This window comes from Folsomia candida, unplaced genomic scaffold (genome assembly GCF_002217175.1).
Source record: "Folsomia candida strain VU population unplaced genomic scaffold, ASM221717v1 Fcan01_Sc014, whole genome shotgun sequence".
NCBI lineage: Eukaryota > Metazoa > Arthropoda > Collembola > Entomobryomorpha > Isotomidae > Folsomia > Folsomia candida.
This window is the reverse complement of record NW_019091206.1, coordinates 2,279,649-2,304,081: the sequence shown is the minus strand read 5'-3', so window position 1 is coordinate 2,304,081 and position 24,433 is coordinate 2,279,649. Positions and strand designations below refer to the sequence as shown.

General features: G+C 37.0%; 2 protein-coding genes, 1 long non-coding RNA gene and 1 other non-coding gene across 5 annotated transcripts; 2 read left to right on the top strand and 2 right to left on the bottom strand.

The window, feature by feature from the left end:
* The first annotated feature begins 793 nt into the window (after positions 1-793).
* On the top strand, positions 794-5,712 carry LOC118437640. The gene is made up of 6 exons (XM_035856820.1): positions 794-1,142; positions 1,474-1,855; positions 2,662-3,040; positions 3,407-3,544; positions 3,949-4,387; positions 4,891-5,712. Exons 1-6 carry the CDS (start codon positions 1,049-1,051, stop codon positions 5,100-5,102), a joined length of 1,644 nt encoding a protein of 547 aa, XP_035712713.1. The 5' UTR covers positions 794-1,048; the 3' UTR covers positions 5,103-5,712.
* LOC118437641 lies at positions 5,658-7,333 on the bottom strand. Its single transcript, XR_004836217.1, has 3 exons — positions 6,108-7,333; positions 5,787-6,034; positions 5,658-5,705 (listed from the first exon to the last, which is right to left on the bottom strand). It is a non-coding gene; the product is annotated as an uncharacterized LOC118437641 (long non-coding RNA).
* Positions 7,334-12,822: 5,489 nt separating this feature from the next.
* Positions 12,823-18,022, bottom strand: LOC118437531 (carbonic anhydrase 15-like). Of its 2 annotated transcripts, XM_035856591.1 has the most exons (5): positions 17,123-18,022; positions 15,104-15,482; positions 14,258-14,469; positions 13,788-13,847; positions 13,585-13,707 (listed from the first exon to the last, which is right to left on the bottom strand). In XM_035856591.1, the coding sequence occupies exons 1-4, from the start codon at positions 17,946-17,948 to the stop codon at positions 13,828-13,830; spliced, it is 1,437 nt and encodes a 478-aa protein (XP_035712484.1). In that variant the 5' UTR covers positions 17,949-18,022; the 3' UTR covers positions 13,585-13,707; positions 13,788-13,827. The 2 variants fall into 2 exon arrangements, with proteins under 2 accessions (XP_035712483.1, XP_035712484.1); XM_035856590.1 differs by lacking the exon at positions 13,788-13,847 and having other exon boundaries at positions 12,823-13,707.
* Positions 18,023-23,957: 5,935 nt separating this feature from the next.
* Positions 23,958-24,028, top strand: Trnag-ccc. The gene has a single exon. It is a non-coding gene; the product is annotated as a tRNA-Gly (tRNA).
* The last annotated feature ends 405 nt before the right edge of the window (positions 24,029-24,433 follow it).

Here is a 24,433-nt window from a genome sequence, read left to right as displayed (position 1 = left end):
AATAGATAAATCATTGTTGAATTAGATGCATCCACTCGGATGTCATTCTCGCATAAAAAGATGGTCTTCTTGACACTTTCCTTCCTTCAAAGGGAGTACATGCACATTTAATTCGACAGTGGCGGAAATAGCATATAGGCAAAAACTAGGGGCCCCTTGACATCAGGGGCCCCGGGGAGTGCGAATACACATTTTTGAAATTTTTTTTTCAAATACACATTTTTTGAAATATTTATTTTGTGCAAATACACATTTTTTGAAATATTTATTTTGTGCGAATACACATTTTTTGAAATATTTATTTTGTGCAAATACACATTTTTTGAAATATTTATTTTGTGCGAATACACATTCTTTGAAATATTTATTTTGTGCGAATACACATTCTTTGAAATATTTATTTTGTGCGAATACACATTTTTGAAATATCTATTTTGCTAGTTTACAAGAATTCTTCATCAATAAAGGAATTTAATATGACCTAGAGTCATTCTAAACTTGTTACATTTTTAAACATTAAAATATTTTTAAAATTCAGTTTGAAACATTTCGCAAGATTTTTCTTAAATTCAATATTAACGTAAGAAATTGTTTTTTTTCAAATTTTTTGAGTAGAAAACTAATCCGCAATGCCGAAATTAAACCGAAAATGCAACTTCGTTCTATTTTCCTAAGGGCCCCCAAAACATAGTTACGCCACTGAAATAGTACAATATTTAACTGTATTCCTGCAAGTAAGGTGAAGTTGAAGGTGAAAACAGCCTGCCAACCCAACAATCAAGTAAAAATTGGACAATTTAGAAAAGTAATTGATACATTTTTTTTGCACAAATATTGTAAAAGTGAATCTTCAATTTATATATTAATACGAGTTGACACGATAAATGTTGCTAAATACTTGCAGTTTTGGCACGGATGTCATTTCGAGGTTGACCCTTGTCTCGAGTAGAAGTGTTTAAGGTCCCAATATTTTTTTAGGTTACGCCTGTTACACCTACTCCAAATAGTTACCAGTTGAACTTAAAATTTCAAATTGAGACGTTTTTTCATGAGAATTTTTGAAATGTGGAAAAAACCTGGAGCGTGTAAGACAAGATTTTTGTTCTTATTTGGTCTCGTCCTCCTTCTTCTCGGAATTAAGGGTAAATTTTCGAAACTGTTTTTGAGTGGAAATTTCAAAATTTATTTAAAACTTATCTTCCAAAACGATTTTTTTTGCGTGGAAATTGCAAAATTATCCAAACTTTGTATTCCAATACGATTTTTTTAACGTAGAAATTGCAAAATGTATTAAAAATTTTCTCCCTATACGATTTTTTTTGCATGGAAATTGGCAAATTTATCCCTAATTTTCTTTCAATACGATTTGTTTAGCGTAGAAATTTTGAAATTTATTCAAACTTTTTTTGCAGTAAAATTTTTTTGCACAAAAATTTTGCAAAATTTATCCCAACTTTTCACAACTTTTTGCAGAGTCTCAATCTGCCTCACTGCACAAAACGACGCAACAAGTGGTCACTGCAATTTTGGGAAATGATGAGATTTCTCCAAAACCCAGAATTTCCATAGGACATTATTCCCCAGAGGATAAGGACCCCTTAAAGAAAGTGAGCCTTATCAAGACCACGGATAAGCCTAAGGATAAGCCCAAACCAGACGAAGGCGACGACGCCATCGTGGACACACTCTTCAGAAACGTGTCGACCTTATCGCGACGCGAGGCCCGCCTCATAATCGGGGCGTTAGATCGTAAAACCTGTTTCGCCAAGGTTCTCTGCGGTCTGGGGAGTAAAGAACCCACGACAAATACGGATCTTATCAACGACTATGCTTATCTTGTCGGGGAACTTGTCGTGTAAGCACTTAACGTATTACTTATCACCAAAATTGTCAAAATCCACACATTTTTAAACATTTCTCGCCTCTGGGAATTTATTTTAAAATTCTGAACGGCAAATTTGTATAGTTGTAGTCGTTCCCAATGTTTTTGAAAATATGCACTCTAGACTTTGACACTTTTTGAAAGAGATCCCCCAGTTTAAGAAGCCTCCAGAAAATTTGGAATTAAGATCTTGAGTGTAACATCTCGATGTCGTATCGCCAAAATCAGAACATTATAAAATATTTCTCGCCTTTGGGAGCTTATTTTAAAATTCTGGACGACAAATTTGCCGTCAGTGAGATTAATTAATGTTTGATTAATTAATGATTGATTAACGGAATGGCCTTGAGTTTTTTGAGCCAGTTTCGATGAGTTCCAATTTTTCTGAAGGCTTCTTAAACTTGAGATCTGCTCCTTCAAAAAGTGTCAAAATCTGGAGTGTAGATTTTTAGAAAATTGGCAATGACTTCGGCTCTACAAATTTGTCGTCCAGAATTTTAAGATAAGTTCCCAGAGCCGAGAATTAAATTATTAAAAAATGCGACTAATCCTGAGTATGCGTCATCGAGTCCAATGTTAATTAATTAAAACTGTGGCTAGTAAACTAATTAAAAAAATGTAACGTTAAAAACCCGATCTTAATTATTTTATCGTATCGGTATGCAATTAATAGATAGATTTTTTCGTTAATTATACGCAGATTCTTTGATTGGAGTAGCTTAAAAAATTATTTATTTATTTCCCAAAATAAATTATGCATTCTTTTAAAAATTTCCCAGAAATTCTGAAGAAGACACAAAATCCACGATTCTTGGCGATTTTTGGGATGAATTCGGTGCCCTAAAAGAACAACAAGATCTCGACTACTCATCGGACGAAGGAGATGACGACACTCGTCGCAGATCGGACGTCGTCGCCCCCAGGAAAAATTACGTCCCCCCATTCGTCCCCCCGTTCCAACGTCATTTTCGAATTCGTCGCCCTCCTCCGCCCCCCTTGCTTTTCGCCCGATTCGCCCGTCAGTTGAGTGGAGGGAGGCAGTGTCGCCAGCTCATGGAGAGGAACGCGTGTCCCTACAATGACACCCAGATGGGGCAAATTGTCACCAAATTGAGACAAATTATCAGAGGGGAAGACATTCTGGGGACATTTGTTAAGGTATTTGGTCTTAAAAATCTGGTATTAAATCATTACTGAATAGAGTACATGGATATGACGACTTTACCGAATCTGGTAATGATTACAGTTTTGTTTAGTAATTTTTTTGGTAATAAAAAATTTACCAGTTAGAAACCAATTACTACCAATCTGGTAGGAAGTTATTATACCAAATCAATACCAGTACGGAGTCTACTTGCTCTGGTAATAACTGGGAGTACCGCTTAGTAATTTTGTAGTAATACCAACTATCTACTACCAATCTGGTAGGAAGTTATTACCAGTAATATATCTGACTCTACCAGATTTCAACATTGGAGAAGTCCCTATAAATTAATTCCATTGAATCTATTTCCTTTTTAAAAGGGAGCTTCCAACTTCATGTCGGTCGGAACGGGTGGGGGTGGGGCTGGTCAATCATCTTCGTCGTCCCCTAACAGGATGAATTTGATCATCAATATTCATAATAACTTGACTCAGCCTGCTCCACAACGACAAGAATCGGTCAGTAAATATAGACATACAAAATCGACGTCTCACAGATTTTGAGGAAATTAATGTAAATCGATCACAAATTTAATTAGGATGAAATTTGCAAAGGACACGATCTCGCAATGGCCACGTTTCGCAGAGATATTTGCATCTAAAGAGGAGAAGACGCGTCCTAAAGTCGACAAATTGTACACTTGCCTCATTTACTGCGCATTTTGTCCTCTTCGAATGCAAATATCTCTACCAAACGTGCTGATTTGGAGATCGTGTCTTCGCAAATTTCATCCTAATTAAATTTGTGATCGATTGACACTAATTTGCCCAAAATCAGATTGCATACGCTGGGAGACCTCTGTTAATTGTCAGTCCTCCAAATTTGCCAATTTAATCATCAACCAATCCCACTATTTTTTAAGGCTGGATTTGCCGCAGTTCCATTAAAATCGTTCTACCAAAGTCGTGACACTGGGTCACTCCTGAGGTCAAATGATACTCTCGAAGATAACAATGACACCACGACCTCATCCTCATCCTTCAACCCCTTCGTCCTGCTCCCATTAGTCGCATCCACACCTCCCCCCTCATCCTCCCCTCCTCCCCCACCACCACCCCTCGATCCACTCCAACAACTCGTCGGCTTCCTTTATTCCGTCGGATATGCCGGGAACGACACCAGCCCCACGACGAAAGTTCCCGTGTTTCCGCCCAGACCAACGGACGAAGACGATTCGGAGGAAGAAGCCAAGAAAATCTTGAACAGATTGACGACCCAGAACAATAAAAAAGTGGTGGACAAGGAGGACGAGGATGAAGTTGAAGATGAAGAAAGTGATGAGGACAAGGGGAGAAAATCAGGTACTAGAAATTCAGTGGCGGCGGAAACTGGGGGACATCTGGAATCTGGGGACATAAACTTTGTAAGATAGGGGAAGCAAGGGTTGCCGTTTGCATGACATGGGGAGATGATGCGTACATCAAATAACCTTGGGGGAATTGTCCCTTTGTCCCCACACTTCCGCGGTCACTGTATAACTTCAGTGCTCGCAGAAGCCGGGGGGACATCGGGGGTCATTAGCATTGTAGAATGAAGTATGTATGGGTTTATACATATAACCTTGGGGGAATTGTCCCTTTGTCCCCACACTTCCGCGGTCACTGTATAACTTCAATGACCGCGGGGGCGCATGGGGACATCTGGAAAAATAAAAGTTATAGGGTAGTGGAGGGAGGGGTTTGTATAATTTAGGATATCGAATAACCGTGGGGTCATTGCCCCTCTGTTCATACGTTTCCGCGGCCACTGTATAAATTTACATAAATGTAAAATGCTGAGATAACGGTCCTCCTCACAATTTTAGGGATAGAAATCTCATCCCCAACGGAACCTGACTTTATCCGAATAAAATCGTCTCAGCGGACGGGCAGGTTTCACCATCCGGTCGGCCATGGGATCAATCATCACCACGTGGCTTACGTCCCAGTCGGGCCACCCCCACAGACAGAAGTCCCCATTTTGCTGAGGGCCTTCAGGTTCTTCTCCTCCATTATGCGAGGTGGTCCCATCGGATAAATCACCTGAAAATCCAACTCTAAATTATTTTTGGGAACGTTTTACACCGTAAATTATATATTTTTATTTCCATTCTTCCTAAAAATTTTAAAATATAGGTTACTTACGTGTAGTGTATCGAAAGTAAGAAGAAAACAGGGTTATTTTAGTAGTTAAATCAAGCGATAAAAATTTTGAAAATTTCTGAAATTTCTTCTCCATTATGTGAAGCGGTCCCATCGGATAATTCAACCAAAATTCAACTCTAAATTATTGAAATTAAGAAGAAAACGGTATGTTTTTTGTAGTTAAATCAAGCTAGACATAAAAATCTTGAAAGTTTCTGAAAGTAAGTACTTCTTGTCCCATCGGATAATCAAAATCAGATTAAAATTCAACTCTAAATTATTTTTGGGAACGTTTTACACCGTAAATTATATATTTTTATTTCCATTCTTGTTAAAAATGTTAAAATATAGGTTACTTACTTTTTTAGAATGTATCGAAATGAAGAAAAAAACAGTATTATTTCAGTAATTAAATCAATTTGTATGAGTTTTCAAAATTTCTGAAAGTCTTCCTATCCCATAAAAAATTTGGAGAAAATGAGGTCCGTCCCAAAATCTTAAAATCCAACTCTAAATTATTTTTGGAAATTTTGGAAATGTTGTACGACGTAAATTATATATATATTTTTATTATTACCATTTTTAATAAAAATTTTTGAGAATACTTCTTGGTCTCATCGGATAAGCAAAATCAGATTTAAATCCAACTCTAAGTGATTTTTGGAAATGTTTTAAGTGTCTTAAAGAATATATTTTTATTTAGATTTTTTTTCTAAAAATTTTAAAATTTCTATATTTTAAAATATTAAATGATATCTATATCTGAAATTTCTACTCCTCCATTTTGCGAGGTGGCCCCATCGGACAATCCCTCAAAATTCAACTCTAAATAATTTTAGGAAACATAAATTATATATTTTTATTTCTATTTTTGCCAAATTAATATACTTTCACTTACCCGCAGTGTATCGAAATGATGCTGAAAACAGTATTATTTTAAAGTTATTCATAATTTTGAAAATTTCTGAAAATTCTTCTATCCCATAAAAAACTTTGAGAAGAGGTGGTCCCATCGGATAATCAAATTCAGATTAAAATATAAACTCTAAATTATTTTTGGAAACGTGTAGCATCATAAATTATATTTTTGTATTTCCATTCCTCTTAAAAATGTTAAAATATAGGTTAATTGCGTTTTTATCGCTCGCAGTGTACTGGAATGAAGCAGATAACTGTATTTTTAAATCAAACTTAAAAATTTCGAAAATTTCTGAAAATTCTTCTCCCCACCGTACGAGGTGGTCCGATCAGATAATTTAAATCACTTTAAAATTCTATTAACTATTTTTGTAAATGTTTTACGTCGTAAATTACATATATCCATTTTCGATAAAAAATTTTAAAATATAGGTTTCAGTGTATAGGAATGAAGCTGAAATCAGTATTATTCTAGTGGTTAAATAAATTCGTGGTTTTGAGAATTTCTGAAAATTCTTCTGTCTCATAAAAATTTTGAGAAGACGTGGTCCCCTCGAATAATCTAAATCACGTTAAAATTCTCTAAATTATTTTTGGAAACGTGTAACATCATAAATTATATTTTTGTATTTCCATTCCTCTTAAAAATGCTAAAACATAGGTTAATTGCCGTGCAAGTCTCTAGTCTTTAGTAGTGAATTGAAATGAAGAAGGAAACCTTTATTAAATCAGGTTCTAAAAATTTCGAAAATTTCTGAAAATTCTTCTCCCCATCATATACGAGGTGGTCCTATCGAATAATGTAAATCACCTTAAAATTCTATGGGAACGTCCATAAATCACGTGATCGATTAGAGGGGGGGAGGGGGTCTGAAATTTGTCACCAATTATCACGGGGGGGGGGTAGATGGTCAGATGTCACGTGACATGAGTAGTATATACAAAAGTTTTTTAAACTTTTGTATATGCCAATAAATGTCATGAGAGAGTTATGTATAAACTCCCTTGGCATACCACACGCACGTTATATAAATTTGATTTTCATTTTGCATATTTAGAAACTTGCTTCGACTTAAATACTTATGTCTGACTGGCGTATTAAATAGGTATTTACACATGTGTGTAGTGTAGCTCTAATTTGCTTAATGATTTAAAAAATATTGTTGTTCCGGACAACATGATTTAATTTGAGCATCTCCTGTCACGTGACCGGTGGGGGGGGGGTAGCGAAATTATCACCACCGGTCACCTAGGGGGGGAGGGGGTCAAAATTGGCCAAAAATCGATCACGTGATTTATGGACGCTCCCTATTAACTCCTCTAAATTATTTTTGGAAATGTTTTACGTCGTAAATTACATATTTCCATTTTCGCTAAAAATTTTAAAATATACGTTATTATCTTATACTATCGTTTAAGTTTTGTATCGAAGCTGAAAATAGTATTATTTTAGTATTTAAATAAATTTTTCATAGCTTTCAAAATTTCTGCATGTTCTTCTACTCCATAAAAAATTTTGAGAAGACGTGGCCCCATCGGATAATCTAAATGACTTAAAAAATCAAATTAAATTATTTTTGGAAACGTTTTACGTCGTAGATTATATATTTTTATTTCCATTGTTGCTAAAAAAAATTAAAATTTAGATAAGTTACTTACCATTTTAAGTATCGAAGAAGAAAATATTATTTTAGTAATTAAACCAATTTTTGAAAGTCTTCAAAATTTCTGAAAATTTAAATTTCTTAGTCTTCTTCTAATACACTCCGAGTCTGTTAGATATTTGAATAAGCTTTCCAAAATACAGAGTTGACTGACCAACCAACCAATAAATTTTTTTGTCTACATGCAAAAAATTCGCAAAACTTAAATTCCTCACAATTTGCACAACTAATTTACACATTAATTAAGCACATGCATACATTTATGAATCAGAATCAGGATTTGTATGTCTGCATGTAAATCATACCCATTAAAAAAAATATCGAGTTTACAACAATAACAATTTTTTGCAACGAATTCAGAGCAGCGTTATAAAAAAATCTCGTCCTGATGAAAAAACTTGGCCTAAAATCCACCTAAAATAGTGCTTTCGCATGGCACCACGTTGCAAAAAAACTCGTCGTGTGCAGGCAGCAAGAAACAAGGTGACAGGGCGAGTGAGAAAAACAAGCGAGTTAAAAAATGGGAGGATGCTGCAGCTACAAATTTCATGTAGCGAGTACCTTACAAATCTGTATTTTGACTGCAAAACTTTACCATTCACATTCGCAATGGCATTGCAAACTTGCTGACATTATTTCACGACGTCGCGTTACACTGACGAGACGACCAACTAACCTTATCGATCTTTAATTAATGCATTTCATAATTTTTTTTACTATGTAGAATGAGATTTATATTCCAAATATTGGCATAAAATTATCATGTCCGGACCGGTGTGACTTGTGTCACTTTCTTTGCAGATAGTAAAAGTACCTACGTAAAAGTTTCGTATGATTTTCTTGGGTACCCCACGATGGAAGGCGAATATCATGAGGGGTGTCCCCCCACTTTGAATCCATGGGTGGTGAAAAACCACCCATCTCTCAAAAGTGAAATTTGCAAAATTCGAGTATTTATAATTTCTGAGCTTATAAAACGAGATCATTCCAAGCGGAACTTCCATTCTGGGGGCATATCCTCTCGAAGAAATTAAATATTTCGATCCATTTTTGTTCAAAAACTTTGTCCAATCCTAAAATTTTTCGATCCACTTTTCTCATAAATTTTCAATCCATTCTTCTTAAATTCTCTTTCATAAAATGAAGAACTTCAAAGTTTTCGGTGTTATTATTTCTCACTTGTTGTTCGTCCTTGTCCCAATAATTCTGGTCTTGACGAAAGGTAACTTTTCACAAAATCAATAATTCTTCACTTCACATTTTTTTTTTAATTCCAGAATCTCAATCTGCCTCAGTCTCATGGACGAAAAAGTCTCAATCTGCCTCAGTTTCTTCCCAGCATAAATCTCAACCTGCCTCAGTCTCAATCAACAAGTCTCAAGCTGCCTCAATCTCACCAAATAAAAGAACGACGAACGCCGTGATCCACGATATTCTCCAAAATAAGGAAATCTTTCCGTCCCCCAAATTATCAATCGGGCATTTCGGTGGGGATGACGCCCTCCCATTCTCCTCCGATAAGCTTCAAGATAAGCCCGGAAATAACTATACCGACAAAATTTCAGCCCTCCTCAACTCCGATCCGTTATCGCGACGAGAGGCACGCCTCATAATCGGGGCGTTAGATCGTAAAACTTGTTTCGCCAAAGTCCTCTGTGGTCTGGGGAGTCAAGAGCCGGACAAACACACGGACCTCCTCAACGACTATGCCTACCTCATGGGCGAGGTCTTGGGGTAAGCTTACCTTATCGAACAGACCGTGGATATGTATTTATTTTCAACATTTTCATTTAATGACGACCCACGGTCAAACTTTGTCCGTGTATTCCCCAACTCGCATAGGTCACAAAAATTTCAAAAAATTTCCACATACGTTACATATTTCGACTTTAAATGTGAACTTATCAATATTTCAACTATTATTTCAAAAATACGTAACTCCTTTAGACATTTTTCAAAACTACATTCATATTTTGCAAATATTTCAACGATTTGGGACGAAACTTTTTTCGCTACAAATTTAAACACAAATAGTGTGAAAGTAATTGATTTAAAAAAAATCCAGAGTCAAATTTCAATATATTTCCACACACCTATTTACATATTTCTAGGTTTTCAGAACTGTGAATAAATATTTCCGCTATCATTTGAAAGATAAATACGTACTATTTTACGTATTTTTTAAAAATGTGTATATGTTTTGTACATAAATACATATTTCAACGATATGAGAGGCAAATTTTTTTTACTCAAAAAATTTGGATCACAAAAAATCCAGAGCATTAAATTCAAAAATACAAACTTTGCGAAAATTCTTATTGTTTTCCGTACGTTTTCGTAAATATTTTGGCGTTAATAAATAAATAACCAGGTCAAAGGTCCTTCCTTAGCCTAAAAAATTGCCCCCTTTCGTATACAGCACATCCCAAGAAGAACAAGACAACCCCAAAAAATCCAACAAGAACAATAAAAAGACCAAGAACAAACTCCCCCAGGAATCCATCCTCACCGACATTTGGGACGAATTCAGCGTCGCCAAAGAAAGCTTGGACAAAGATGACGACGAATCGGACGAAGAACAAGACGACGCCACCACCTCTCGCGAACGTCCCGATCGCTTCGACCTCGACGAGTACCGCGTCCTTCACGGCAAAGTTGACCATTTTCCCGCCCGTCACGCCGTGATGCCGCCCTTTCACCCGTTCCGACCACCCCTTCCTCGCCGCCGGATTAAAATAATTCGCCCCAAATTGTACCTTGGGCGGGTTCGGATTGGGCGAAAATTGGCCCGGCAATGTCGCCAACTTGGTGGTGGCGATGGTCATGGCGAGGACAGCAGGAAGTACAAATGTCCATACGATGACGCCCAAATGGGCACCATTGTCACCAAGTTGAGGCAAACGATGCGTGGCGAAAATGGTGGCAGCGTGTTGAACACGGTCGGACAGGTGAGGGAGAATTATTTTACTAATTTATTCTCGTCACAACCTCCTTGATTGAGTCATTCGATAGATTTCGGTTCCTCAACAGATTCTCAATTTCGTATGGCAATGTTTGCAATTTGGTTTCAGTTGATTGTGAATAACTATTTGCAAGAAATAACGGCAAGAAAGTGGTTTTTTGCAGCTATATATTTTGACCTGCAAGAAATGCACGGGGCGAGAAACCACTTCCTTCCGTGTTGTGAAATAGTTCATATATAGCGTGTGGCTAGATAGCGCATATTTCTTTAATTCTTGCACTATCTTGCACCTCGCATTTCTTGCATTTCCAGTATAAGAAATGTAGCAAAACACCTACAGAAATGAAACACTGGATTTGAATATAGACTTTATTTTTAGGGCGCTTTAAGTGGAGCCTCGCAAGCAATGTCGCTCCTCCGTGGGGCCGCTAACACGTTAAAATCTAGTGTCACGTCCCCCGAAAAGATGAACGTGGTCATCAATCTCCACCAGAATATGACCATGCCGGGTGGTGGAAATCAGCAAATGGTGAGTAGTAGTAGTAGTCGTCGTCGTTAGTGCTTTACACGAATCCGAGTCCGATTCGAATCCTAATCCCCGTTTTTTGGGGGATTCGCCCGGGATTCGACTCTTACCGAATTCGGATTCATGTAGAGCATTAGGCGTCGTTTTTTAAGGGGGAAATCTATAAACAAAACTTATACTATTCCCAGTCCGGATTTGCCGTCACGGGCCCCGCCTTTTACGGAAGTTCGTCCCCAGCATTACCCTCCTCGAACGAGTCACAAATACTACCTCACAGCGAGGAGAGTCACCTTGGTGGTGGCGTCCGGTTCAATCCCTTCTACATAATACCTTTGGGAGGTAATTCCCCCCAATCACCACCACCCCCACCCATCCCAACCACCACACCAGCCCCCTTCATCCCCACAACGACGCTCGAACCACTCCAACAACTCATCGGATTCCTGTACTCGGTCGGATATGCAAATGAATCCACCCCTGAGCCCGATCTCGACCGGCCCCTCACCCTGGCCGACTTGGCGATGCTGACAAATTCCAAAAAACCGATAAGTCACGAGCACAATGACGACGAATCGGAAGAAATTTTCGATAACAGCAGGAATAAAGATAAGTCGATCTACGCCGACAAGGAGGGCATCGTTCGGATCAAGTTTTCCCGCAGATCGGGCCGCTTTCAGAGGGAAGACGAAGAAGAAGACCAAAGTACAATTAAAAAACAGGACAGGTCGGGACAACCTGAAGAACAATGGGACAATGTTCCCGTTCCAGCCCTCATTTTCCGTACTTTTATGCGATTCGTGTCCTACATGGGGGCCAGAGTCGGATAAATATGCTTCCAAAAATTATTTTCCACTAAATCCACCGGAATTTTGGAATGTTTTCAACAACTTTCTGAATATTCCCGAGAGTTTTCGAAACTTGTCGAGGAATTTTTTGCATATTCCCGAGAATTTTCGAAAATTTCCGGAAACTTTCAAATGACTTTAAGTACAACTAAAGAGGACAGGTCGTCATAACCTCAAGAACAATTCGACACTGTTCCCACACTCATTCTCCGAACTTTTATATAATTTTTTCAAGAAATTTTTGAATATTTCGGGGAATTTTCGAATTTTCTCGGGGGATTTTTGAATATTCCAGGGAATTTTCGAAAGTTTCCGGAAACTTTCAATTCTCTTCGCCAAAAAAAAGACAATTTCCTCCCGTCTTCCCCCGAAATTTTGAAAGTTGTTGCCAGAATGGGACAAAACAAGCTACGTATTTATTTAGTGACATAATTTATATCTCGTTAAATATGTGCATCCATTAATTTAATCTTGTTGCAGTTTTAAAAATGTGTAATAAAAAGTTCGAATTCTAAAAATTGATCATTTTTAACCTGGTTAAAATATGGGATGGAATTATGCATAGATTTTGCAAGAAATGTGACCATCTTCCAATTTGCAATATATACATACATATTGTGCATTTGGGGGCGATACTCGGCATATACTTGAGCCTTTTTTTGCAAAAACTGCAAAAACCTTCCGTTTTATTGTACAAAATTACCATAATATTTACATATTTACATGATTACATATGTAATTTATTTACACAATCGATGCCAAATCAATCCACTGATCCGCTTGGTAAAAGTCGAGTTCAAAATCGTCCAAACTGGTCGTGGAGTCAATTTCTCCCGGATTATGCAAATGGTACGCTTCTTCCGGATGCCAGTAGTCCCACTCCTCCTTCGAGGCGTGGAAATGCGTCGCGTCGCCATACCCGGCGAATCCCAAAAAATTACTCCGGGACGGTTCGGCCTCTGTTGCGGGGGGTGGTAATTTTGATCGATACTGGAGCGTTTTTAGCACTTTTTACCAATTTTCGTCACTGCGTCGGTAAAAATCAACCAAAACTGGTAAAATTTAAAACACTGAATTAACGTTACATGAAATCCCCCCCAAATCAATCCCCCACGTGCAAAAACCTTAACTTTTATTGTACAAAATTGTCATAATATTATTTATATAATTTGTACAATCAATGACTTTTATTGTACAAAATTTCCATAATATTATTTCCAAGTATTTACATAAATACATACATATTTACATGCTTTATACAATCGATGCCAAATCAATCCACTGATCCGCTTGGTAAAAATCCAGTTCAAAATCGTCCAAACTGGTCGTGGAGTCAATTTCTCCCGGATTATGCAAATGATACGCTTGTTCCGGGTGCCAATAGTCCCACTCCTCTTTCGAGGCGTGGAAATGGGTCGCGTCGCCATACCCGGCGAATCCCCCACCCCAAAAAATGACCCCGGGACGGTTCGGTCTCTGTTGCGGCGGGTGGTAATTGTTATGGTCGATACCGTTTTGGTAGTGGTCACCACCACCAAAATGATCTTCGCCCTCGTCGAAATCCCCAATGTCGTCAAAACCGTCTGGAAAAAGAGAACGGAAATCAACCCATTTTTAGACGGATTATGAAGTTATTAAATGAAAGGCAGTTAGAAAAACCTACGTTTTTAAAGTTCCCGTAAATTTCCACTTCTTGAATTGAATTAAAGTTTCCGTGAATTTCCTAAAATATCATTAAATTTCCCTATAAATCTCTTCAGTCGGGTCAAAAATCCCGTAAAATTCCCTTCTATTTGAGTATGTAAAAATTTCCATAAAATTCCATATTCTACTTGAGTTAGTTATGTCAAAATTTCCGTAAATTTTCATAAATTCCTCTAATATTACCCCCTAAGTTGTTAAAATTTCTGCTAATTTCCTTAAATTTTACGTAAATTTCCCTATCCGAGTTTCTCTATCAAAATTTCCGGAAATTTCTGCAAATTTCTCGAGCTCGCTCGAAATTTCCGTCACCAATTTTCGAAATTACACTTAACATTATTAAATGCGAAAATTTTGACCCGGAAACTTTAAAAACCTGGATTTCCTAACTGCCCATAAAATTACCCCGAAATGTATTATTAATTTGCTAACTTTTCTTGAGTTGTCGAACGAAGAAGATATTTTTCCTGACGGAGGTGAACGTGGGTTGGACGGGGCGGAAGTTCGTGGTCAGCGGTTTCTTCGAGAAGGACAGCAACTTCCGGAATTTCTCCATTTGTTTCGCACTCACCGGAACGGGGTCGCGGAACACGGTCCAAACCACGGATTCCGAGCAGGGTGGGGTCGTCAGGGAGCCGGCGTACCTAGAAACACGAAAAGATAGTGCACTTTTAGCAGAGATGGAAATTATTGAAATTTCGCAGAAATTCTAGTAAATTTTTGGGACAAAAAACTGTATTTTGAGCTCTATTTTCCCAGGATTTGGATTTCTGGGGGTGTTGGAGAAGGCAGCACTCGTACGAAAATGCAAATTTTTTTGAAGAAATTAGCTTTGTATCGCCGTCATAATACTTTCTTTTTAAAATCTTAAAGTTAATTTCTCGACAAATCATGTCTTTTTCTCCATTTTTTGTGGGTGTAACATTTCTTTGGCATTGCCCTCTGCTTCCAAGGGTTTGAATTTCAAGGGGTGTTACACCCACAAAAATACATGATATACATGGGAAAATATACGTTTTGAGAAGAACTAAAACTTTTTTTTATCTCTTTCAATATTCATCGTTTTCACGATTTTTTAAGAATAAAGGACTTTGACAGCGATAAAAAACAAATTTCTTCACAAAACATGTATGCATTTTTGTTCGACCCCATGGAAGAACAAAGCTCAAAACTATGTCCTTATTTTTACACCTTAGCATTTAAACTACGTCTGCTTTTTTCCAAATTTTTCCCTTCCAACGTCAAACTTACACTAAAATTCTTTTAAAAAACTCGTACCTGAACATCCTCATTTTCTTCGGATACAATTTCGTCAACGTGATTTTATTACTGGTCGTCGTCTTCGCCACGGCCAAGGGCTGTTTCACTTTCCCCGCCAAGTTCAGGATGGGTTCGAGGTTCGGGTTGTCGTTGGGCGAGATGTAGAAAAGCACGGAAATGACGGCGATCTTGGAGGGGTCCTTAATCTGCTTGTGGACCATGTGCATCTCGAGAGGGTACGTTTTTCCGGAGATGCGATGCTCCGACCCCACCTGGTCGTTCGGTCCCCAGTGGAAGTGCAACTGGGAAAAGTAGTACGGCTTCTTCCCCAGCCCGTCCCCCAACAGGAAGCATTTCGACTTGTCATCCGCGTTGATCGAGAGTTGAAGCGTGTGCCCTAAAAAAATTAAGAAAAAATTGGATATGATTTATTATAATGCGATGGTGTGAAGTGTAACCCTCGGATTTGGTTGAAATTTTAAAATTGTGTGGTCCAAGTCAATACAACCAACGTTTCTCCAGGCAGTTTGTGCGATAGCTGGAATTTTTAAAAATATTTGAGGTCAAAGTTGAAAAATGGGCGATTTTTTTGTACGGGAAGAGAATGAAAGTTGAGTTTACTTCCTCCGCTTGGTAAAAATCGCCCATTTTTCAACTTTGACCTGAAATATTTTGACAAATCCTGGCCATCGCACAAACTACCTGAAGAAACATTGGTTGTATTGACTTGGACCACACAATTTTAAAATTTCAACCAAATCCGAGCGTTACACTTCACACCATTGCATTGTCAGCTTAATTTTATGTATGTTATCCTGAATGGGTTAGTAACTCATTAAATTTAACCAGCGAGATCGGTGGCCGCGGAAGCCGTAGGAACATTGGGATTGCAGGATACACTCAAAATAAGGTAGGAATGAATCATTACCATGCGGAATGACTATGTGGCTCTACCACGTCGGTTACGATTTGTCGTAGAAATGGTAATAATAAGTTCAGGGAAATTCAAATTCATTACCAAATATTAAGGAAGTGAATACCATTATGTATTAAATTTGAATTTCCCTGAACTTATTATTACCATTTCTACGACAAATCGTCACCGGCGTGGTAGAGCCACATAGTCATTCCGCATGGTAATGATTCATTACTACCTTATTTTGAGTGTAGGGGAGGGAAGGATGTACCTACATAGCACGGGAAGATGATTTAGACATCGAATGACCACCGTGGGGACATTGTACCTCCGTCCCCACGCTTCCACGGCTACTGATCCAGTTATCTATTTAATTTAGCCGTTGCAACTTAAACAATTTCACGCAAAAATTAATTAGAAAAATAAACAAAGTGCCATTTGTAACAAAAATAGTAAAGAAAACGTAAAATTCATCTTACAAAACTAAACATTTGCTGCATTTCAACATCGAATAAAGTCATTTTGTGATTTGCTGCATTTCAACATCGAATAAAGTCATTTTGTGATTTGCTGCATTTCAACATCGAATAAAGTCATTTTGTGATTTTTGGAATTAAGTTAAAAACATTAGGTAATGTAACGGTCCCAACAAGTTTGTCTCACAACGGAGGTCTCCCAACGTATGCTCACAGATTTGGACCAAACTAGTGTCAATCGATCACAAATATAATTAGTATGAAATTTGCAAATGGAACTATCTCCCAATGCTCAAGTTTAGCGGAGATATTTGCATAAAAAGAGGAGAAAACGCACCCCCAAGGCTGGCAAATTTTTCATTTTCCAAATTTGCTGCGTATTTTTCTCGCTTTCTATGCAAATATCTCCGCCAAACCGGCGCATTGGGAGATAGTTCTATTTGCAAATTTCATACTGATTATATTTGTGATCGATTGACGCTAATTTGGTCCAAATCTGTGAGCATACGTTGGGAGACCTCCAAAATCAGTACATTTTTACAGACAGACATACATACAAATTGTACAGACAACCATTTCGGGTACATTAGCCCCGATTTTTCTTACAAATTACGCTATTAAATACAACTTTCTCCTCGAACTCACCCGTATTCTTGACGAAGAAGAGCTTTGGCAGTGCGTAATTCCTGTTCAGAATAATTCTCGTGCTGACGGCCGTCCTCGCCGTCACTTTCGCCGTCGGAATATTAATCGGGCTCTGTTTCTTGCCTGAAGAGCAGAGCCCGCCCCAGTGCGCGGGACCACAACTGGCCGCGTCGTAACACCACTTTAGTCCCGACCCCGCCGAGGCGACACGGACGTGAAAAATCAGTAAAAAATAAATTAGTAAAGTATTAATCGACTTTAATCTGCTTCGGTGACGATGAAATTTTGTAACAGTTTTAAATCGGGGTGGAGAAATGTCACTGATTGAGTGTCGACGAAATTTAGTATTTTTCGGAATTTTACATCGAGGCGAGGAAATGTCCGGGATTCGGTGTCGATCAAATTTCGTATTTTTGGGAATTTTAAATTGACGAGGAGAATTGTCTCCGATTCGGTGTCGACGAACTTTAGCAACCCGGATTTTTAGTCGACGTGGGGAAATATCATGGATTCGGTGTCGATCAAATGTACCATTTTTCGGGAATTTGGACCCAAACGGGGAAATGTCCCGGTTTCGATGAAATATTGAATTTTTTGAAATTTTAAATCCAGTTTGCGAATTGTCCACGATTTGGTGTCCACGAAATTTTGCATGTATCGGAATTTTAGGGGAAATGTCTTCGTTTCGGTGTCGACCAAATTTTGTAACCGAGATTTTAAATCGAGCCGACGAAATGTCCCTGATTCGGTCTCCACAAAATTTTGAATAATTTTTCGAACTTTTAAATCTCGACGGAGAAATGTCCCGGAGTGGGAGGAACGACATCTTTATTAACCTGGTGACCACTCGAGTCCATTACCTCAGTAATTAAGCCAATTTTGGCCAAAATTTGCAACCAGTCGAAACAATGCAGTCGACTTAAAAGAGTGAAATTCAGATCGTGTGAGGTGCGTGTTATGCCCAATTTTTATAAACAGTTTTAGATGAATGATGTGATCATTTTTTGATTACTATTTTAATCCCGAGGAAAATGACATGTTTGACTACTGAATACCATTTTTTAACCTCGACCAACTGCCCATTTCCTAACACAATTCATACGTCAGTCGAGAATGGAATGCATGTAATTGTCCTGATATTGACCTTACGCGTTCATATTTATTTTGTGGAATAATATATTTTCAATGTGAATTTAGTGAAATTTTTGACAGTACATTTTTTTCTAGAGGGATTTTAGTCATGGAATAGTTTCAAACAGAGGAAAAGACACGTAAGCAAGCATTATGTAATGTACAGAGGGCGGATAAGAATTTATTTATTTACAATTTTCAAGTAACTCGCATAGGTAATAAAAATGTCAAAATATTGTTTTTATTACATATTGGAACATATTTCGAAGTTTTGAGAAATATAAATATTTCCGCTATTCTTTGAAAAATACGTAAGTCTTCAACATATTTTTGTCAAAAATACATATAATTTGAAAATATTTGAACGATGTGAGACGAAATTTTTTTGTGCAAAGAAATTGGACCCCAAAAAATCCAGAGTATTGCATTCAGAAATATATAGATTTAAAAAATTCTTGTCTTTATGTTTTTCGTACATATTTCATTTCGTAATCGTTTTTGTAACATATACGTTTCAACGATTTTTGGTTTTTAATATATCCAAAATGTCCTTGTGAATTACAATTAAATTTACATTTAAGTCTGAAATTCATATAAAATTATACAAAAAACGTCAGGCCTTAATTCAAAATTATCGGCCAGCTTCTCACAAAAATTTATATAACCTTCTTCTCGTAAAACTTTTAATGTTTCCAAATTTTGTCATACTTTTACTCCATTTACAAAATTATGAAAACATATAAATTACTAAAAATTGTTTAAGATTGGTGTCTCCTCACGCATTGCATACAGCGTTTTTTTATCAATATTAAATATGTAGTGCATATTTCAGCGATTTTTCATAAATTTTGTCATACTTCTACTCCATTTACAAAATTATGAAAACATATAAATATCTAAAAATCGTTTAAGATCTGATAATTTTTCTGAGATAGCGTTTTTTTCAAAAATATTAAACATACAAATTTCAGTCATTTTATCCTAAATACATATCCGCCCTCTGGTAATGCATATCACTTCGCGTGAATTGAATGGGAATAAATTTTAAATGGTGGCGTCCTTATACCTCTTTTCCATATAGAATTGAGTATTTGTTAAAAAATCTGTAAAATTCACAATTATTAATTTTTATGAAAAAATAACCACGTGTTGTTTATTATATTTTCTAATAAAATGAATGAATGCATGTAAAAAATGAGTGCAGAACGTGTGTAGACCACCTTGTAGCTTATTTTTATGACACTATTGACCATTATTTGAAATCATGTCATGTCCATGTCGTGCATGATAAATGCAAAATCCGTTTTTTTTTATTTTAAAAATTTCAATGTGACAAAAAAAAAGCGTTGAAAAATGTTTAAAAGCGTCACTCACTTTCATTTCGTTCAACTTTTCTGCATGCAATTCGACTCTCTTTGAATGGAATTTTGTTGTTTTTTCATAAATTTCTACGAGTGCAAAGTCTACTTTATTTTTTATTTAGTACGAAATGCTCACGCCACGCCACGCCACGAAGATAACTTTGAGCACGTGGAACACGTGGCTAAAGCAAAATAACAAATTTTTTGAACTGGAGCGTGGACAATAACAATTGATTATTTTTTTAAAATTTCAATGAATGAAAATGCGTTTCAAATTGTTTAAACACGCATTAAATTGTATTTCTGTTTAATTGAAGGAATAAATAATCTGAGGACATTTTCTTCAAATATCTTATTAAACTTAAATTTGATTGTGGTCAAATAAATATCTACTTTAAGTTTAATTATAATGATATACCAAATCAATTATTTATGACCTACATACATTCAGGGATGGGCAATCCCAGGATTACTTTAATCAGATTAAGTAATCAGATTACATTGAATGTAATCCGTAATCCAGTAATCCACGAAAAATTCACATTTTAAAGTAATCCGTTGTCCGTAATCCTAACTAGGTCTGGAAATTATGTGTAATCCGTAATCCCCAATTTACGAGATTGGAAAATGTAATCAGATTACGGATTACTTTGTTGGATTACTTTGCTCCTGTAAACGGCATGACAGCTCCATCTTGCAACTTTTCCAGAGTCTGAGTCACTTGCTGAACTTGAGTGCTTAAACTACCTTCTGGATTCTTCAACAGAGGCGCAAAGTTTAGAGAATTTTGGAACAATTAAGAGGGTTTTTTTTACTTCAATGCATTTTTGTCTGCCCTAAGAAACCGACTGTAGGATGAATCATTCAAAGCTCTTGTTTTTTTGAAATAATCATCATCATGAAATATAAGTGTGACGCTATTCAGAATAAACCGTTGCAAACGAAATGTAGCAAACAGGTGGAGCGGTCACGCGGTCATGGCATGCCAAAACTATGTCTAGATTTTATTTTTGAAATCCCCGCCTAAAACTACGTCTAAAAGTATCAATACAAAAATTCGACATTTTCGACTATGGCGTCGTCGACACGATCACTCGGTCATGTCACGTCCAAACTATGAAGATTTTTGTAATCCTAGCCCAAGACTACGTCTAAAACGGCAAAAAAAATTCGACACGTTTGACCCGTGGCGACGTGACCTTATGACCTACAATTCCCATTTTCGAACTCATCCGTACCTCAAACATTAGATACCCGTTTGCGAAAACCGCATGTTGAAATTCGAAACCGTTGTAAAGTTACATCTCGTGGATACAGACCGGCGGACAACACTTTTCCATACAGGGATTTCGTTTCTCTTCACCCCTTAATACATAAATATAGATTTTTGTAATCCAGATAATAATCCGTAATCTGATTACTGTAATCCGTAATCCGTAATCCACGTCATTAATTTATCCCAGTAATCCAACAAGTAATCCACATTATTTCAGGAACGAAGTAATCCCAATCCAGTAATCCCATGATAATTTTAAAATTAATTAATCTGTAATCCGTAATCCATCGAAATTGTTGGGATTGCCCATCCCTGCATACATTTTTTAAACCTAGTTTTAATGCAAGATGAAACTACGGCGTTAAAGTTTGACTATGCAAAAAGGTTTGCATTGAATACGAAAACTATGCAAAATTGAGATACAGAAATTTTGCAAAAATTACAAAAAAATTATTTCATATTCTTTTAAATTTTACAATATGCAAATTAACAATGGTACTTTTGAAACATGGATAAAGTAACAAATTTTAACTTGAGCGTGGACAATAACAATTGACCATTTTTTAAAATTTTCTATGCATGAAAATGCTTTGCAATATGTTTAAACACGCATTAAATTGTGTTTCTGATTAAATAAAGTAATAAATAATCTGAGGACATGTTCTTGAAAGATTTTACTGTTGATGGGGCTCTTAGGAGGGGAGCTTCACCACCTGCCCTTCACAGATCTCGATGCCCTTTGGATATGTTGTAGGGTCCTATGAGTGTACTAAAACCCTGAAGTGGTTTGACTCCATGGCCACATTTGCGCCCGCCACACCCACTCAAAGGCGCCAAAAACACGAAAAAAACCCTGTTTTCATGTACTTTAAATGTCACCAAAAATCCAATTTTGCTCGGATTTTGATAAAATTTACATTTTTGTGATCCCAGACACTTGTGTGATCATATCCAGTAGATATCCCAAATTTTTTGAATTTTTGAATTTTTTCGAGTAGTTCATCAGCTCGAAAATTTCGAAAATTTCAAAAAAGTTGAGATTGCTATTGAATATTATAAGGCAAGTATCTGGGATCACAAAAATGCAAATTTTATCAAAATCCGCGCAAAATTGGATTTTTGGTGGATTTTTGAAGATGGTAACTTTTGTGGTTTTCATCCCTTTGAGTGGGTGTGGCGGGCGCAAATGTGGCCATGGAGTCAAACCACTTCAGGGTTTTAGTACACTCATAGGACCCTACCACATATTCAAAGGGCATCGAGATCTGTGAAGGGCAGGTGGTGACGCTCTCCTCCTTAGAGTGGAAAGTTTTGACACCACATGGTAGCATTAATTTTTCGACGTCACCAGCAAAAAATAAAAATTTCCTAAAAATGTTGTAAAATGAAAGACTGATGTGAGTATAGGTCAGGAAAATTGTTTTTACCGTCCTGTGACATTAGGGTCAGCAGTTAAGCGCCTCTACTGTTTTGGAATACATTAGCCGAATAGCCGAATTATCCGACCTATTTTATTATTTCCCACCACTTATTTTTATTTTAGCGTACAAATCATGCGACACTGAATAAGTTGAACACCAAAATAGAAATAAGTGGTGGGAAATAATAAAATAGGTCGGATAATTCGGCTATTCGGCTAATGTATTCCAAAACAGTAGAGGCGCTTAACTGCTGACCCTAATGTCACAGGACGGTAAAAACAATTTTCCTGACCTATACTCACATCAGTCTTTCATTTTACAACATTTTTAGGAAATTTTTATTTTTTGCTGGTGACGTCGAAAAATTAATGCTACCATGTGGTGTCAAAACTTTCCACTCTAAGAACCCCATCAACAGTATCAAACTCTTAGATTAAATATCAAATCTAAGTTCAATTATAATAAACCGTTGCAAACGAAATGTAGCAAAGGGGTGAAAACACACGGAATTGTCTTTGTGGCACGCCCACAACATCTTTCTGCACTTTCCCGTCATTGTCTCACATTACCCCAAGTCTCATTTTGCCCCGTTTTGACACCCCCACCCGCGTACTTCAAACGCACACGACCATACCTTTCATTAGACACCCCACATGACAAAAGTCATTTTTTCGACATTCGACACCTCCCACACGGTCACAGGGTCGTCGCACGTCGAAATGATGGCGATTTCTGAAATCCCCGTCCAAAAATACGTCTAAAACGGTGGAAACAAAAAATTCGACAATTTCCGACTTTGGCGTCGTCGACACGGTCACAGGGTCGTCGCACGTCGAAATGATGGCGATTTCTGAAATCCCCGTCCAAAAATACGTCTAAAACGGTGGAAACAAAAAATTCGACACCTTTGACCGTTGGAGTCGTCATCGTGACGCCGTGACCTTACGACCTACAACGCCCATCTTCGAACTCATCCCGTCCCCAAAAATTAGAAACACGTTGGCGAAAACCGGATGTCGAAATTCGAATCCGTTCTAAAGTTATCGTGGATACGGACAGACAGATAGACAGACGGACAGACAGACAGACGGACAGACAGACAGACAAGACATTTCCATAAAGGGGTTTTCACCCCTTAATAATGTAACAATTATGATTTACAGCACTTGCATCTTTTAAAACCTGGTTTTAGTATAAGATCAAGCTAAAATAAATCCGGCGTTTAATTGGCGTTTAATTTTGACATTATTATGCAAAACGGTTTGAATATGAAAACTATGCAAAATTGAAATGCAGAGATTCACAATTTTTGCAAAAATTTACAAATTTTATTTCAATTCTTTTAACCTGTTTAAGACAATTTTACAATATGCAATATTTTACAATTATATTTTACAATATGCAAATTAACAATGTTATTTTCGAATGAAACATTGAAGAAAGGACAAATTTAACAATAACAATTGATCATTTTTTTAAATTTCAATGAATGAAAGTGCGTTTCAGTATGGTTAAGCACGCATTAAATTGTAATTCTGTTTAATTTTCATTATACAAATTGACAATGCTATGTTCGAAAAGTGTGCAAAATAACGCAGAAAAACTGCGATATCTGCAGGGAAATGAGCCAGTATTAATATAAATCGGCATCAGTGGTTCAATGGTAGAATGGTCGCCTCCCACGCGATTGATCCGGGTTCGATTCCCGGCTGATGCAGCAAAATTTTTTGCAAATTTTTACTTCAATAAAACTTGCAAATTTGCAACTGAATTTTGCATAGTTTTCATATTCAAACATTTTTACACAAAAAAACGTCAAACTTAAATGCCAGTTTTATTTTTTATTCCCTTTTACATTAATATTTTGATTCAAAAAGATTTCATTGTTACAATTAATTCTGTTATTATTATAGTTTAATTTAAATAGGACTCGGATATTTAACGACAATTAAAAATTTAATAAATAGTAGGCAAGCTAGTGTAATCAAAAATGCCCCATTTTGCGGAAGTGGTGGGGACAGGGGCCGACAGGGGGACAATGCCCCCACGGTTATTCGATGTCCCCACCATGCTATACAAACCCCTCCTTCCCCCCATCCTACAAGGTTTATGTCCCCACAGC

Excerpts from the sequence above, each read along its gene's own strand:
- LOC118437531 (XM_035856590.1), bottom strand. The coding sequence starts at position 17,948 with ATGTCGTTCCTCCCACTCCGGGACATTTCTCCGTCGAGATTTAAAAGT. Across the intron at positions 15,483-17,122 it reads CTTCTTCGTCAAGAATACGG|GGCACACGCTTCAACTCTCG; the intron begins GTGAGTTCGAGG and ends TAATTTTTTTAG. Across the intron at positions 14,470-15,103 it reads AAGAAAATGAGGATGTTCAG|GTACGCCGGCTCCCTGACGA; the intron begins GTACGAGTTTTT and ends TCGTGTTTCTAG.
- LOC118437640 (XM_035856820.1), top strand. The coding sequence starts at position 1,049 with ATGAGAATTTTTGAAATGTGGAAAAAACCTGGAGCGTGTAAGACAAGA. Across the intron at positions 1,856-2,661 it reads CTTGTCGGGGAACTTGTCGT|AAATTCTGAAGAAGACACAA; the intron begins GTAAGCACTTAA and ends AAAATTTCCCAG. Across the intron at positions 3,041-3,406 it reads TTCTGGGGACATTTGTTAAG|GGAGCTTCCAACTTCATGTC; the intron begins GTATTTGGTCTT and ends CCTTTTTAAAAG.